The sequence below is a fragment of the Mixophyes fleayi genome, chromosome 5, assembly GCF_038048845.1.
Source record: "Mixophyes fleayi isolate aMixFle1 chromosome 5, aMixFle1.hap1, whole genome shotgun sequence".
NCBI classification, from domain to species: domain Eukaryota; kingdom Metazoa; phylum Chordata; class Amphibia; order Anura; family Limnodynastidae; genus Mixophyes; species Mixophyes fleayi.
Genome location: NC_134406.1, coordinates 75,330,952 through 75,348,394, shown reverse-complemented (window position 1 = coordinate 75,348,394; position 17,443 = coordinate 75,330,952). Strand labels below are relative to the sequence as shown.

Below are 17,443 nucleotides of genomic sequence, written 5' to 3'. Positions count from 1 at the left end.
ATTCCCTTCCTGTGTGACTCACTTTTACTTCCAGTATACCCTTTATATTGATACATGATTAACTTATATGTAATGGCTGCCATGAAGGGGATGAAACTAACAGGTAATAATTATCATTTATACCACAGTGGGAAAATTATTTTGTAGTGATTTAGTGCGTTTTAACTTGTGTAGTACTGATTGTTACCTAATTTACAGTATGTGTTCTTTGCTAATGGTTCTACTTTTTCTACCGTTATGATTTTTTAGAGTCAGATTGGATAATAAATACAACAATGTGGCCTTGTGACAGGATGGATGTTTTGAAGCGTCACAACTTGCTTTGCACAATAATACAAGAAGCAGTGTCTAAGAGTATGTTCACCTTGTGCTTTGAAGTCCTCCAAAATCTGCCTGGCTTACAGGAATCTCAAGGTAATCACATTACTTTAGTCAAGTTGGCTAGAGGGCAACATTGGATTTGGCCGTAATTGGTGGGCGGGAGAGTCATGCTGCACATTTTTACCCTACAGCTTAATTTATAAACTTTTATTTATAAAGCATGGTCATTTCTACAATGGGATGCAAAACCATGAAAATATGGTATGCGTAGAATAGAGCAAGAATTATACAATCTTTTCTTGAATGGCAGAACAGCTCTGTTTACTAAAAATCATTTGGAAGTTTTGTGCCCAATCTAAGTATCTTTATTGTTGAGCTTCATTGTTTTCTCATGAAGATGTCAACAGAACAACAGATCAGCATTGAATCTTCAATTTAAAAGATGGATATATATGGTTTATAACAATTCAGAGCACTTCATTGACATTGCCCCACAATTAGACAGAGAACTTGCTAAATAATATTCATATCTAAGCAATCTGTTGGTTCCCTAATTGCAATATAGGGAGCTTTTTGGGTTCCAGAAGATTGGCATTTGTAGATCAATTTAGAAACTTTCTACTTGGCAACCACGGTGGGGGTGGTTAGTTATATATTGCCTTGTGAATTATACATGTATGGAAAACAACAGTGTCTCTGTGTCCCAATTCAGTTGGAAGAGAAGCTTCCAGGTCAAGCTTCAGTTTGCATTATACTCCTGGGTCTGCTTTTTACAGTGGTATATAAATTAGGCCCTGAGTGGTTGCTCTTCCAGCTGCTTTTTCTACCCCTTTAGACTTACTACATCTTTTTAGGTGAGGGTGAGACAAATTGGCCCATTGGCCAAAGAGAACTTACCACAATTTTGCAAATCAATACATAACCCAACCTGTTGCGACAAGACATCTCTGTATTAGGTCAGTTAGTAGCACCAACGTTGAGAGTTGCTTTTGAAATGTACTTTTATTATTATGAGTTTATATATGTAAGCCATTATGGTTTTTCTCCCTCCTGGTTACTTAGCAACTATAGAGACACCTCAGCAGCTTGGCCTGTGTGTATGTTTGCCAACTTATACATACTAAGGCTCTCTGTTTTTAAAAATATATATTAGAGTGAAGTCTTTTTTAGGCAAATACTGTAAGTGCCTGGGGAATTATTTCTTTATTTTTTTTTGTATCATTGTGCTACATTAGTTTGTCTACATCTGGTTTATTTCATAGTGCTGGAACAGAGCATATTGTATGCTGGCAGACTAACTTGGCTTTTGAGTTGCACTATTCGTTTGCACATGTTCAATATGATGTTTAATAAGCAAAATAAAAAGCCTACGTAGCAACTCCCTAATCATAGTATTCACATGCTAGCTTTTTTTACACTCATTCCACATACCCATACATTTATACACTATGGAGCTGATGCAGTGTCGGAAGAATGCCAGATTGCATAGCGTATCTTGGGAGAAAACACTCTGCGCATGCCTAGATAGTGAGCGCACACATATTCACCTATGCACACTTGTGTGATTCTGGCACTTATGCGGCCTGCTCCTGGACAGGCGGCACAGGGGAGGCAAGGGAAGTTCTGACGTTGGCCGAGTACACTAAAGGTATGCTCATGCATGCCTTCAGAAACACGCATATAGGCCTACTGGCGCTTCCAGAAGTTATTCTGTTAAGAATTGTTATTTACTGTGTTTAAGAATTACAGAAACTCAACCAAAGTTGAATCCAGTTAGGAGCGCTATAGATGGTGGCTTTTGTTTTATTTTGATTTCCTCATATAGACCTTTTATTAGAAGTATCTTTTGCACCGCCTATAGGGTATGTGCAAATTCTCGCTGATGATTAAACTAGATGATCTCGTAAAACCAGACGCATATGCTGCTCATACAGAACTGGAAGCCTCTAGAGATATGGTACAGACTGCTTATTAATTTGCTCTTATTTTGCGACAAACACTGCATGAGCCCCTATATTGGGATGGATTTTTGTATTCTTTTTATACTTTCTATAAGGATATATCATTGTTTTTATTATTGCACCATTGTTTTATTTCCATTTTGTTTTCACATCTCAGTCAAAATGCCATTGGTACTCTGTCACCATTTATATAATAAAAACACATTACATGCAATGACATGAAACAGAAGGTAAAGATGGTCTTGCCGAAATGAGCTTACAGTTGAAGAGGTATAGAGAACATTTGATACAGAAGGTATTTTTGTTTGTTGCCAATTGATTTTTGGATTATTGCTGATACTCTGCAGTACATTCATAATCCATTTTGTGTTAAAAGATTGTGGAATGGGTAAAATTGTGGCTAAAGAACAGGAGACTGTGTTGTAGTCAATGGTATAAGCTCTTATGAATGGCTTGTAACCAGTGACGTAACCTCTGGGATCAGTCCTGGGTTTTAAGAAAAATATTAAACCTGTTTTGTTTAATATATATTTGTTATTATACTTATGGCTACAAGTGAAGGCATGCCTTTTGGCAGATGCAAAGATATGTAACAGGGTTAATACCCCAGGAGGGTTAAAATACATTTGTAATGATTTAAAGAAAGTAGAGGACAATACTAAAGTAGGGAATTTAAAATTGAATGCATCAAAATGTTTAGCAATCCATGTGAATAGGAACAGGACCTATGAGTTATAGTTTGAGAACACCAGTAGAATACTTGGCTGTATAGGAAGATGTATTGGTAGCAAGAATAGGTAGAAAGTAGAAAAACAGTTAAGGGGTACAAAAATGGTGCATGGACTGTATAACAAAACTTATTTGTATAGACTTCATGAGCTGAACATGTACAGCATAGAGGACATAAGGTACAGAGTTCAGAAAGGCAGTAATTTAATATGTCATCTTGTTGTACAAATCATTTTTTTAACAAATTATAGAAAGAAGCTAACATATGGAATAACTGTTTTACAGGAATTGTTGTAGATCCATGGAATAATCTCTCAGCAGTTATGGGGACTCATACACTATAAGAATGCAAGAACCCCCCAAACACTTTAAAAAACAAAATAAAAATAATGCAGGCTAGATTGACATGTAGGTTATTATGTTTGTATGCAAAAAAACAATCTAAAAAGGGGAAATTCAATATGTTCACCCTAAGTCCAGTCATGCCACACTCTCCTCCTGTCCCTCCAGTCTTGGAACACAAGATCAGCTGTTGGTGTCTTTGGGCAAAGTGTATTTAAACATAGCGATTTGGTAATTGTAAACATATTCATTTGTTTTGAAAAATGGAATCAATAACCGATACATTTATTGACACTATATTGGTCCACTGTAAATGTGTTAGCAGTTGAATGGGTTAAATGTTCTATAGACCTTCCAAGTTTGAAATATGCAGATCAGAGATTCTGATTTGTACACCTTCCACTCATTCAATGTGCCAGTAACTATTTGTGCAAACACTCTCCTGCATCAATTATTGTCTTGTGGTGGTATGGAAAGGTTCATTGCTATTGAAATCGATATCTCTATAAATAAATGAAAGTTTCAAATTGGGCATCCTATTTCATTTCTGGTTTGTTTTGTTTCAGCTGACGTCACGGTCTCTCAATATTGTGTGCTCTTCAATAAAGTCTTGAGGTCTTGTGTTGAAAGCCGGAGTCTTGGCATTTCTTCCTCAATTGTAGATTTCATGGTCCCTAAGAAAATACCAATTGACTACTTTAATCTCCAGGAATTAATCACAACCCTTGGACACAGTGGTCTGTGGGTTAAAGCAAGAAGACTTTATAAATGTAAGCAACAGTTTTATTAATTATTTTAAATATTGTAACATAAATTTTCATCCTAGTATTGGCACATAGCAGTCATTTAAATAATAAACCATAAAGTATTGAAGCAGAAGTTGTCAATGACCGTTGCATACAAAAATGATTTTATGATTGACTGGACAGAGAGTGATGTATGCAACGAAAATCTAATGGTCCGACGCAAATGCCTAATTGCATAGCTAGCGTTTGAAAAATGAGGCATGCTTTACTTTTGTGTGCTGTACTAAAATATATCTAAAACATGTCTGAGAAATCAGAGTCATGGGTTAAACATTTTTCTGCTTACAGTGACTGCAACCTTAAATGTACTTTTGTTAATTTTGCCTAACACAAGTCCGTGTATGTGCTAGATACAGTTTTATGCTGTCCCTCTGTGCTGTCTGTGAGCAAATCCAGGGTGTTGCCTGTTACCTGTTTGCATGGTTTCTGTCATTGTTTTGGGTCTTTTGGACCAGGCCATTTCCCCAGTGATTTTATCTTTTGCCAATAAGCCATGCTCTATTCTAATGTAAAAGAATGATCACCTCAATAAATTTGTCAGAAGAGCTCTGGGATGAGATAAATGTATTATGTGTAAGAAGGTAATGGTAATGTACATACACTTGTTTGTCTTTACATGTTACATTTTAATATTTCGATCCTTATCCAACCAGTTAGTTTTTAATGCATACCTAATAAAAATTTAATTTTATTTCAGACCTATCTGGAGTGCCCCACCTATACACATCCTTTCTTTCTCTTTTTTAGTTCTAATTATAATTGTGTTTGGGTGCACCCCCTAGGGCATTCTCTCCTCTTTCCTAGGTAATCATATTATATGATATATTGAGGATTAGGTCATAATTATACACCTGGTGCGGTCTTCAACTCCTCTTTTTGCTTGGTTAATGATTTCTGTGGAATACTGCTCAAAATGAATTCCCTATAAATGGGGACCATTCATATTCCAGTGTGTAACTATTTTATATATCTATATTGTTTGCAGTAGACACTTGCTAAATGCACTTGTCCTAGAGCAAAAGTGAAAATATAATGAACAGGTGCACTATTAAGAGACAGCAAAATCAGAATTATTCTCACTGGTAGATGGGAGTTTTGTAGTGAGGTAGTTATTTTATATCACATTAAAGAACCACTAGACATAAACTGTAAGGTTACTTTGTTTAATAGAGCTACTAATAGTTCACAAATTGTTAAATACTCTATAGCTAAAAGATCTACACCTATTATGTGCTTAGATATGCAGTACAAACTATTGTATAGCATAGTTCTCAACTTTGTGGACCTACTCCTTTTTCTAAATCAAAACATGGGGTATGGTCTCTCTAAAAGAGGGTGCAGATGAGCGGATCAGCTGTAGTTTGGATGTATCGGGTGTGGCATGGGCATATGTGTTCCAGGTGTGTACTCTGGAGTGATGGCATATCTCATGTTCTGTTGTCAGCTATTTTCTATAAAGAGTGACTAATACTGCTTTCATACTGCCGCCCAGGCAATATCAAGGGTATATGAACCTGGGATATTGCTGGGGGGCAGTGGCTCCCCCGGGGTCAAAATCCTGGGCAGACCACGTTCATACTGAACACGGGTCTGCCCAGGGTCTCCATGGCAACATCACATGAGGAGCTCCTCTTGTGATGGTTCTCCTTTTTTTTTTTTTTTTTTTTTTGTCGTGTTTATATTTCTCAAAAACGGGTTTAGATTCTCAGAGGAAAGGAGCTGCTGATCTGGATAATAATATAAGACCTTATAGCACTTTTGTGGAATTTAAAAAAACAAAAAAAACAAAATGATTTTTGATTTTACATAGTGTCTGCAATTTTAGCTCGGCTAAAGAAGATTAGACATTTCGTTTTCGTATATACAGTAATATTGCACTTGGTCCCCACTTAACAGTGCCTCCACTCCTCAAAAGCCCATTTAACTGCCCGGAGTTCCCTATTACCTATGTCATAGTTTTATCTCAGCAGAAGTGAATTTTCTGAAAAAGAATGGGGAGTGGTGCAGTTTTTTATCCTCCGGGTTAACTTGGGACAAAATGGCTCTAGCCCCTACACGTATTGGAAGAGAGAGGCAGGAGTTTAGACAATTCTTGTCTCAGCTGATTATTTGACCAGTCAATATGGGGGTTATGTTTACATAACCATGGATACTCCAAACTAACTGTATAAGTAGGAGACTGCACCACATAGAAGGAAATGGTTTCCATGTGGAGGCAGGTAACATAAACTTGAAGACCTCAATATTAACTCGTTCTAAGTTCTCCAACAAAAGGGTTACCATCTAGCCAGGCAATATAGATGGGTATCTCCAAGCAAACTCTTGATAGATTATACGTCTGATTGATCCCAAATTCAATAAAGTTTCCAGCAGCCCTGCTCTCCACGAGGGCAGAGAATTTGAACTGCCCAGAAGGAAATTACAATAATGCTGGAAGGGATTTCCAAGAAAGGTGGGGGGGGAGGATTGGGGTGGGGGGGGAGGATGGGGGTGGAGGGGGGGGGGTTTCAGTGACCTAAGAAAAAAAACCCTTTCTTATGCTAAGTCCCGAAGTTTCTTGACTTGTGAGTATAGTCCCATATTAAGTGTCCCTTAGTATCACAATATAGGCACAGGCCATAATCAGTCTCATGGTTTTCTCTTCATTTGTAAACCTGGCAGCCCCTGCTTGCATTAGATTGGGAACAGTGTGAGAAGCTTCGAGTATCTGAATATAAAAGCTCCCAGACACATTCTTTCCCTGACGACACCCCTTGAAGCGTCTTTTTATCCTGATAGACCATTACATTAGGCTATCAAGCGTTTCCATCTTTAGGATGAAGTACAGTACTCCTTTCTCACGGCACTACTTCAGAGAGCGGATTATGCTGAGGCCACTTTATCGGGATAATCATACAGAAGGCCCAATGCTTCAAAAAAAGAGTCTACAAACGAGAGAGGGGCTCCTTGGACCTATACCAAATGCCCATGTTTGGAAGAGGGAGATGACGATGCCTACCCACTGCTGAGCCAGAAGAATGTAGTTTTAACTTTAGGTAAAATTGTAAGTTATATTTTAAAGTTGCGAAAATGTTTTCAATCACCAGTAACCCTAGCAATAAAATCTGGGGCTCCTTTTGTATTTGAGTGGCAGCTTGCGGGGTTTGAGATACCTGCTCCTGAGCTGACACCCGCATAGATTATATACTTACACCACCAAAGACTGGGTCTGAAACTGAGATGGCAGAATTTGGGCTGGTTAGTCTGTTGCACATAGAGGTTGACTCTACAATATTTTTTGGCTGGTGATGTTGTATAGATACCAATCAGATAATAAGACCTCTAGAATCTCTTCAGTGTCTTCATCTATAGTAGCTAAATTCCTTGTAGAACGTTATATGTTCGCAAATACTCGGTTGTCCCCAGGATTTAACCCATAGTAGTAGGGGCTTATTAATTTCAGGGTATTTCAAGTAATGGACAGGACACAGTAGGAGACCAGCAGGCGCAGTATAATTACAGTGATATGATAGAAGCACTGGTTATCAGGCGAAGGACGCCAATTTTACAGACAGGTAAGGCCCAAGAGCATGGCCCAAAGACTAACAAGGCAGAGCAGGGATGCTAGTTGTTGTTGCTAGGCAACAGGCTGAGAGCAAGGATACGCCAGTTGCCGTTACTAGGCTCACAACAGACAACTGCTCCTACAGAGTGAAAAAGAACTCTTGGAATCTAGGCATTATTACAATAAGTATATTTTATTTATCTATACAGTATGTTTGGCATACATATTTACAGTTTAACAAGGCTTGGGTGTGGCCTGACTTAACTTGCATGAAGTTGTGATTAATTCAGAAGAATTTAAATTAACGTTTATAGATGGCAGTCACATTTCAACACACCAAACTCAAACAAATTATAACATTCTCAAACAGCTAAACCAATAAAATACAAAGGTGCCTTTTGAAGTGTAAGCCCCTTTAATGGCTCTCATTCACTGGACAGTTTTAACTTCAAGTCTGTCCAGATTGAATTTAGTTGGACAAGATGACATTCTCTTACATAAACCACCATGGTGGCACCTAGAGTCATTGGGAAATTCAGGAAGTCTCAAAAATCATGTAAGAGCACAATGTTTTCACAAATGCTGTCCTTCTGAGCCGTAGAATAACATACGACCTTGACTAACATACAAGAAATAACAGTATGCTATTTACCTGAAAACAACTAAATATTGCTTAGTACAGCAATATAGTTTGCAATTATGTATTGTCAATGATATACATGGTGCAGTGTCATTATAAGCTGCCTGTTAACTGGTAATGTACCTCAACGGGAGGATGCAGTCTCATTTTATGACAAATATATTGAAGCCTCATTGTGCAGAGCCTACTACCAATAGTCTGCAATTCTTAGACAAGTCATGACTGCTGCCTGCTTATCAGGCACCACTCAGCACTGTTACCAAGAGGTATTTTCACAATATTTGCAGAAGTATTGAAAACTACTATTGCAGTGTCTCTTATATGCCTCCTTTGTGATTATTAGCCTGGCTGTCACATCTCCTCTCATTCCACCACTGCCCAGCCTGCCCCTGCCTATTACCACCCTTTACACAATTCAGATAAGACAACAACCCTTTGATCAACATTGCTGTTAACTGGATCATATAGCCCACTAAGCACTTTTTACTTTTGCAATCTGGCTGGACCAATATGCAATAAGTAGCACTTAACCTCTTGTATTAAACTCCCATTGTCCCATAGATTGTATGCTTACGAGCAAGGCCTTATTAGCTCTCTCTATTCCGCAGTATTGTTTTATTACTGTGCTTGTTCCCAATAGTAAAGCAATATGGAATTTGCTAGCTTTATATAAATGATGAAGATCCTGGGATCCTGACTTCCATAAATATTTATATATGTAGAAGTGAACACCGCAAAGAAGACTGCTTCACGTGCCGTATAGATCACATTTTTTCACTAAACAAAGACGAATGTCAATATTCCGGGATAGCAGATACTTAAAGCACAAGTGACCAGTGCAATGGTCTTTCCTTGCAGGATACTGATTACCAGCCATGCTCCAGAGTGACAGATAAAATAAAAATCCAACTCTCAAATTCTTTCTCATGAGCCCCTTAAAAAATATATATATAGATTTGATATTTACCAACTTATGTTTTGCAGTGCTTTTTTTTACCAGTATGTGACCAAGACACAGGCTCTTGTCAGGAACAGTGAAAAATTAGATATGCTTATCCCTAAATCAGCCAAAATCCCATGAATTACAGAAATATTGTGTGGTTTCTCACCCGGAATTACCTAGGCCACCTTAGTCTCTTTGAAAATGAGGGCAATTATCAATTGTATCATGTTATACCGATTGTCTGGAAAATTCCCCATGCAACTGCCAAAGTTGTCATTTGCATATTAGGTGTCCACCTATTTTATTTTACCATTAACGTGTGTAGTATTATAATTATTACCCTTTATTTATATAGAATAAACATATTATGTAGTGGTGTACATTGTAAAACACAAAGACAAGGTAAAGATGACCCTACTACCCAAATGAGCTTATAATCAAAGAGGTGTGGGGTATAATTGATGCATGCGGAAGTGTAATATTAGCTGATAGTGGGGTAAGTCTGTGAAGCTATTCTAAGAGAGAAGCATTATCAGCTACTGATATTAAAGCAACCATTGGCGACTGGCATTATTGTGCAGCTGCCAGTGGTTTGATCGGTTGGAAGGTGGAGACTTGAAAGATGAACCAGTCACTGTAGAAATATCAAGCTGGCGACCATGACTATTCTTCACCATATGTCTTAACTGAACTTTTTCCACTTCTGGTTCTGGAAAAAGTTTTAGCTCTTCTGCTGCATGGGCACGCCAATGGGCATCTCCTAGCTCAAAGTAGCCGTGGACCCTCGTATTTTTCTTTGGCATCATATTCACTTCAGGACAGAGAGCCAGGACACTTGTTATCCATATAAGCAGAAGTTGTGGTGACAGCTGTTGTCATCAAGAAGGCTATGGAGGTCACCAAAAGAGGAACCGAGATGACAGTAGCAATGACAGTTGAACACTTTAGGTCCGGCAGCTGAATAGAGACGGTATTCCAGTAGATGTTCAAAACAACCCTGTCCTTGGTGTGATGACACTCCTCTGTACCACTTGTGATCTCCCTCTGCCTTTAAAAGTTTGATTATAAGAGAGGTAGGGGACCAAGCTGATCTAAAGTGCAGCCATCTAATAAATTAGTCCCTATTATATATTCACTTACCATGTTATATTCAGTCTTTTTTAGTTTCTTAGGCCCTCTTTCCAGGGTTTCCCATATTGTAGGAAAAGAGCAGAGAAAGAGGAGGGAGGGGGAACGGTGAAAAGAGTAGCGTAAAGCGAGGAGGGGAAGAGAGGGCGGTGTGGCGAAAAACAGAGGTGGAGAGGGAGGATAAAAATGAGGTGAAAGAAAGTGGTATGTGATTTAGATAATGGAAGGAGCGGTATTGATGGTAGGACAACCAGGGATCCCAAACATTATTGAAGGTTTTTAGAGGTGTTAATGCTAGTCATGAATTCCATGCAGTGGACATTTCAAATATTGGCAATTACTGAGGGAAGAGAGGGGGGCAGTGTGTTTCCAGTCAGCAGTGATTTGGCAAGTAGCGGCAGAAGTAATATGGCGTGCCAACTTGTTCTGATTATTGGCTGTAGGGAATCCAAGTGGCAAAAGGATGAATTTTCAATCAAGTGGGGCTTTGATCTGAATAATGGATTCTATCAGATCTTTGACTTCCTGTCAAAAAAAGGGTTAATTTCAGACAATCCCATCATATATGAAGAAAGGAGCCTACACCAGAGCATAAACGCCAACATCTGTCAGTCAGGCAACATTTTATGAAGGCATGTAGAGACTTGGTACCAGCGAAACAAGAGTTTGTATATATTTTTCTTTTATTCCAACACAGATTGAGCTAGAGGCGACGTCTCAAATTTGAGTCCAGTCTTCGTCTCCCAAGTCACGTTCCCAGGCTACTTCATAGGAGTCGTGAGGAGAGGGGGAGGTCATTTCGGAATAGAAAGTGGAGATCAGACCAGGTGTTGATGCTCAGCGTAGGCACAATGCATCAATGGTAGTTGAGGGGTGAGAAGTAAGGCGGGTTTTGGCTGTAGAGTGGAGGTTGCGGATTTGCAAATATTGATAGAAATATTGTGTAGGTAATCCAGTTGCTGTTTGGATATCGGAGAACTGTGGAGAATAAGGAGGTGCGGGTGATGTCATTCCGGTAGCGAACACCTCTGGAGTACCCGGGTGTGCGCAGAGGGTTGTAAACCTGGAGGGAACTCTGGAGAGTTGAAAAGAAGGTTTACTGGGGAGGGGTGCAGGGAGAAACCATATAGTGTAAAAATTGAATATCCGTTAGCTAAGGAATGGGAAACCATGGAATGGGTCAGGACCTTTTTAGGGTGCAAACAGAGATTTTTACTTTATTTTTTTTCTTCACCTAAACTATATTTTGAATATATTGAGGCCATAGGTGTATTAAGCCTGAATATCAGTGCTGGTGTATAAATTAAGTTTTTAATTTAATCTTAACACCAGCTTGATTTAGCTATGACTGGAAAGAGTTGGTGTATGAAAGGTCCTAAGGTTGTGGCCATCCTTTCTGAATGGCATATGTACCTTCAAGAGAATAGTTGACTGCTTACCAACTAATACAAAGCACTGATTCACTTGCATACTCCCTCATTTCCTAGATGGCATCGCTCATCAAAACAGCAGTCCAAAGTATGAAAGATTTAGTAAAGTAATACATTAAATCACTTGTTTTTTATAGGTGCCTTGTCATTGGGATTTTACACTCTGTTTGAAGCAAGCATCAATCATAAAATACTTCACATTCCCTCTTTTATGTCCGACGTAGAGATGTTAATAACTATTGAGCTTTTCATGGTGTCAAATGCCAGCAGCATTCAGTCACCAGGTGGATGCAATCAGATTCTGCAAATTGTTCTGAAAAGGTTAGTAGAAAAATTTAATTGATTTAACGTATTAAGTTCAGTTCTGCTATGTAATTATCTACTTCCCACATACAAGCAAAATTCCATGTCTTGCAATAATGATGGTGTCTTTCTCTCGATATCTTTAAGCTACATGTATGTATGTATGTATGTATATAGCTAGAAACCATTAAACACTTGTGCATATTCATATATGCTGCATAAGCAGGGGGCATTTGTCCCCTGGGCCAGTCCCAGTCCCAGAGTGGGCTGACTTGGGCTGGGTCACTGGGCCACCTGCATTTTTTTTTTTTTTTATTTAAAATCTTCTTAATAGATTGCTGAGTAGTCTTGACCCCCGAGCTAAAATTTGAAAGCCAGCCCCTGTGCATAAGGTTTAGTAATGATAAAAGCAGTCTTGACAAGATTGCCTTCTTAATCAGAGGTGGGGTGCAGACATACACGATATGGACAAAAGTATTTGGGCGCTTGACTGTTATACCAACAGGGATTGTAGTCATTGCTTTGTGCACTGGGGCACAGTCATGTTGGAATAGAAAAGGGTGTTACACAAACTGTTGCCACAAAGTTGGAAGCAAAATGACTTGATATGCTGAAGATTAAGATTGCTCTTCACTCGAGATAAGGGGCCAACCTCAAACCCTGAAAAACAGCCCCTACCATTATCCCTCCTCCACCAAACTTTAAAATTGGCATAATGCAGTCAGGCAGGTAACGTTCTCCCAGCATCCGCAAAACCCAGACTCCTATCTGACTGCCAAAACAGAAACGTGATTAGTCGTTCCACAGAACACGTTTCCACTGTTCCACAGTCCAGTGTTTGTGTGCTTTACATCACTCCATCCGACACTTGACATTGGTCTTGGTGATGTGAGGCTTGCATACAGCTGCTTTGCCATGGAAACCTATGCATTGAGCTCCAGCCGCACAGTTTTTGTACTTACATTAATGCCAGTGGAAGTACGTAACTCTTCAGCTATGGAATCAGCAGAGCGTTGGCGACTTTTAAGCACCAAGCGCCTAAGCAGTTCGTTGACCCTGCTCTGGAATTTTATGTAGTCTTCCACTTCATGGCTAATTTGCTGCTGTTCCTAAACGCTTCCACTTTCTATTAATATCACTTACAGTTGGAATATCCAGCAGGGATGAAGTTTCATGAATCGTCTTATTGCAAAGGTGACATCCTATCACAGTACAACGCTTGTATTCACTGAGTTTTTCAGGATGACCCATGTTGTATCACAAATGTTTGCAGATGGAGACCCCATGGATAGGTGCTTCATTTTATACACCTCTGGCATTGGGTCTGATTGAAATACCTTGATTCAATTATTAACAGATGTGGCCAAATACCTTTGTCCATATAGAGACTGGTGTACAGAGAAATAGCTGTAACCCATAGCAAACCAATTCTGTCAATCTCTATTGCAGTTTACAAAATTAAAGCAAACAGTTTTCATTTCTCTGAGTCCCACAACCAAGTCCCGTTTGGATCAAATTAGGCATTAATTTTTGTCAGGGTTATGTTTGTTTGTTTCAATTCTTTAATCTTGCTTGTGTTCACCGTTTCTCCAATTTGTGTCATTGTAGAGTGGAAGAGGACAAAGCTCAGTGTAAAGACAGCTATCACGCTGCAACAGACAGGCTCTTTGAAGCGAGTAGACTGTCAAACCCCAGACTTTTCATAAAGCACATGACTGTCAATAACACAAATGAGCAAGTTTACATTTTGGACTCTAACTCTACTCTTAAATGGCTGATTGAGAACATGAAGTGGGCCGGTAATGTCTGGAGTTATCACTAGATCGAAATATATATTTTACACAAGAGTTAAATCATTGCTAAATAATGTAAAGGAAATACTAATACAAACCATTTAAAAAGAAAAAATGTGTATATGTTTAATTTGATTTGCAACTCTGTTTTAGTAGGTTTTTATTCGTCATGTCCGTGACTGGTTTGTAAGCTAAGCACTATACATTAAGATGGTTAAATATGAATAAATATAAACAACTTTGAAGCATGTCTGTTCTATTTTTTTTATTCTGTTATGTATACATAACATCCAGCCAACCTTGCCTCCAAAGTATTTTCACTTTGTTTTTGTTCACTTTTCATGTTCCCTATGTACTTTGCTGAATTTGGCACACATTCGAAGATAAAGTGTGAGTGGTGTATAATATAAAAATAGTTTGCCTTTTTATTTGTGAAACATTACCTTACTTTAGCAAAAATAATTGGGAATTTCTATCTGACATCATTTACAGAGTGCAATCAGTACTACATTCTTACACATCTCCCTGCCTCTGTGTACATTTCTTAATTATAAAGTGAACCTCAAATAAAACATCAATGTGGAGACAGAGCAAGGACAACATAATGGATAGAAACTGGGAGAATCTAAAAAGATGTGGGGTACAGACATAAAGAGCACCACATCTACATAGATTAAGTCCTTATATAATAGAATAGGGTGTATTAAATATATTATGCGCTCGCTATATCTGTGTGCTCCTTTTAGATAGTCTTGTTAATTACCCATATGTTTTCATACTTATAAGCCATGTCTGCTCCAGTCATTTCACCACATTAAGGGGCACATTTATCAACAGCCGCATAAAATTAAAAATAGTTTTCAATCCTTATCGCATGGATAAGGATTGAACTATTTCTCATATTAATTAAAAAAATCTCCACAGGAGCAGCAGTCACGAAAAACTGCTGTTCCTGTGAAGTTAAAAACTTACCTTTTCACTGCCTCTTCGTTCTGGAAGCTGCTGTGCGATCCATAGAAGCCTTGTGTGCATGCTTCGTCTGACAACTTCTCTGCACCTCACTGTTGCAGAAAGCGGTGTGTGACAGGGAGGGATCATGTGATCCCTTCACACATGCACTGTAAAGCTCTGCTCTTCGGAGCAGAGCTGAACAGTGCTGAAAAATAGCAGAAACAGTAATGTACGTCAGCCTGAGCTGGTGTACATTACCGTATGTGTAAAACCATTTCCAATTATTGTTAAACTACGGTACATAGCAGTCCCTATAGACATCTGTGGGGACTACTTTGTATTACAAAAAAAAAAGTGCAAAGCAGCAGATATCTGATATCTACTGCGATGCACTGCACTGTTGATAGATGAGGCAAATACTTCAATTGGCATCTATTCCCCAACATAATAACCCTCACAGAGGTCTACGTTTCTGTATCAAGGTGGTATACCCACAATCACAATGGTGTGTGTGTGTATATATATATATATATATATATATATATATATATTTTAATTATAGAACAATGTTAAAACATATCTACAATAACTTTATCTTACACACTAAACATATAGTCCAACATAGATGAGCAAATATCTGTGTAGGGGCACTAACATCCATTACTGATCTCTTATGTCTCGTAAATGTGTATCTTTACCATCCTTGTGTGCAGTCTCTGATTTCTTTGTAATTCCCATGTTCGCAACATTAGCTCAGCATTCCTATGTAGCACACTCATATTATAATATCAATATAAATCTCTGTTCCTCGTACATAAGTATGCACAGCATTACACCTCTATTTATTTTTTTAATTTAATGACATTTATTACATTTTATACACTATAACGTGAAAAGGGAAGGAAGAGTGCATTAGTTAAGACATTAGTCTTAATTAAAGCATATCTTGTAGCAGAATAATATTATTGATCATAACCAGAATAAGAGAAGTTCTAAGTTAAGGATTGGAAAGATGAAGCCTAAGAGGAAATTGAAGGAAGTACATGGGGCTGTTTTAGTATAGGGGATGAACGCGGGGCAGAGGGGAGAAAGATTAAGAATAAGAGAACGAGTTACCAAGCTGCATGTGTGCTAGAAGTTTCGGGGTGGGGGCATCACTGATCAAAGTATTCAGTCCAATAATTGATTAGGCCAGTCATGAATTATGCTTTTGATGTCTGCCAGGTATTAAGAGCAGGAATTGTGGGTTTCAGACTTCTGCCAGTTGAGAGAGTTCAGGCATCTAGCTGCTATAAGTATATGCTCAGCGAGTTTCCATATCTGTAATAGGGTTTCTGGTGCTGGCTGAGGGAGAAGATAAAAGGATAGGTTTGGAAGAAGTTGTATTTGGGTGATCTTCTTTACCATCAACATTTATTTATATAGCACCAGCATATTCCGTAGTGCTTTACAATTGGGAACAAACACAGTAATAAAACAATACTGGGTAATAGAGACATAGGTAAGAGGGCCCTGCTTGCAAGCTCACCATTTATTGGACAATAGGTGTGTGATACATGAGGTTTAAGTGCTACTTATTGCATATAGGTCCAGCCAGATTGTAAAGGTGAAAAGTGCTTAATTATATGATCCAGTCACAGAACAATGTTGATCAAAGGGTGGTTGTATTGTGTGAACGGTGTAAAGGGTGGTAATTGGATACGCTAGGGAGGTTAAGAGGGTGGATGAGGAATTTTAGAAGTTTGCCTGGAAATGTGGGTTTTCAGAGAACAGAAAACTAGTGGAAAGTCTTTTTGTGTGAGGGAGGGAATTCCACTTAGTGATTGCAGCCCAAAAAAAGTCCTGTACCTGTTAATGAGAACAAATAATGGATTGGGAGGGAAGACGTAGAACTTGATGTACAACAGAGGTATCGAGTTGGGAGATAGTGTGTGTGTGTGTGTGTGTGTGTATATATTTATGTGTGTGTGTGTGTATATATTTATGTGTGTATGTATATGTGTGTATATGTATGTATATGTATGTGTATATATATATATATATATATATATATATATATATATATATATATATATATATGTGTGTGTGTATATATATATGCTAGTCATTGCCTTCAAAAGATGACCAAGGGAGATGATGTAGAGGCCTATTTAACAACTTTTGAGAGAACTGCTGAAAGGGAAAATTGGCCTAAAGTTCAGTGGGCCGGCCTATTGGCTCCCTTCCTTTCTGGGGAGTCGCAAAGGCATACTATGATCTAAGCATTACTGATGCCAAGGACTGATAAATTGGAGGCGGAAATTCTGACCCGTTTCGGTGTCGCAATGTCTGTCCGTGCGTAAAGAGTACAGAGTTGGGGATACCAGGAGAATAAACCTCCCCGCTCACAGATGCATGACCTAATCCACCTCAGAAAATCATGGTAACATCCAGAGACTGACGGTTGGGAACTTGGAGATTGGCCAGTCATGCCCAGAAGGTCCCAGCCTCATATAAGTCTTGATAGAAATGTGATAATATGTGTTAGATGTGGTCAGCGCCGGTGCTAGGGT

General features: G+C 38.6%; 1 protein-coding gene across 2 annotated transcripts in view; it reads left to right on the top strand.

Annotated features, from left to right (window-relative positions):
• TOPAZ1 (testis and ovary specific TOPAZ 1) overlaps positions 1-14,185 on the top strand; it is a 103,454-nt gene extending 89,269 nt beyond the window's left edge. Inside the window, exons 17-20 of one of the 2 annotated variants that reach the window (XM_075212396.1) lie at positions 250-414; positions 3,920-4,123; positions 11,982-12,165; positions 13,756-14,185. In XM_075212396.1, the coding sequence (XP_075068497.1) occupies positions 250-414; positions 3,920-4,123; positions 11,982-12,165; positions 13,756-13,969 (767 nt within the window). In that variant the 3' untranslated portion in view covers positions 13,970-14,185. The remainder of the gene's footprint in view (positions 1-249; positions 415-3,919; positions 4,124-11,981; positions 12,166-13,755) is intronic. The other variant, XM_075212397.1, reaches the window with a different exon arrangement.
• Positions 14,186-17,443: the final 3,258 nt, after the last annotated feature.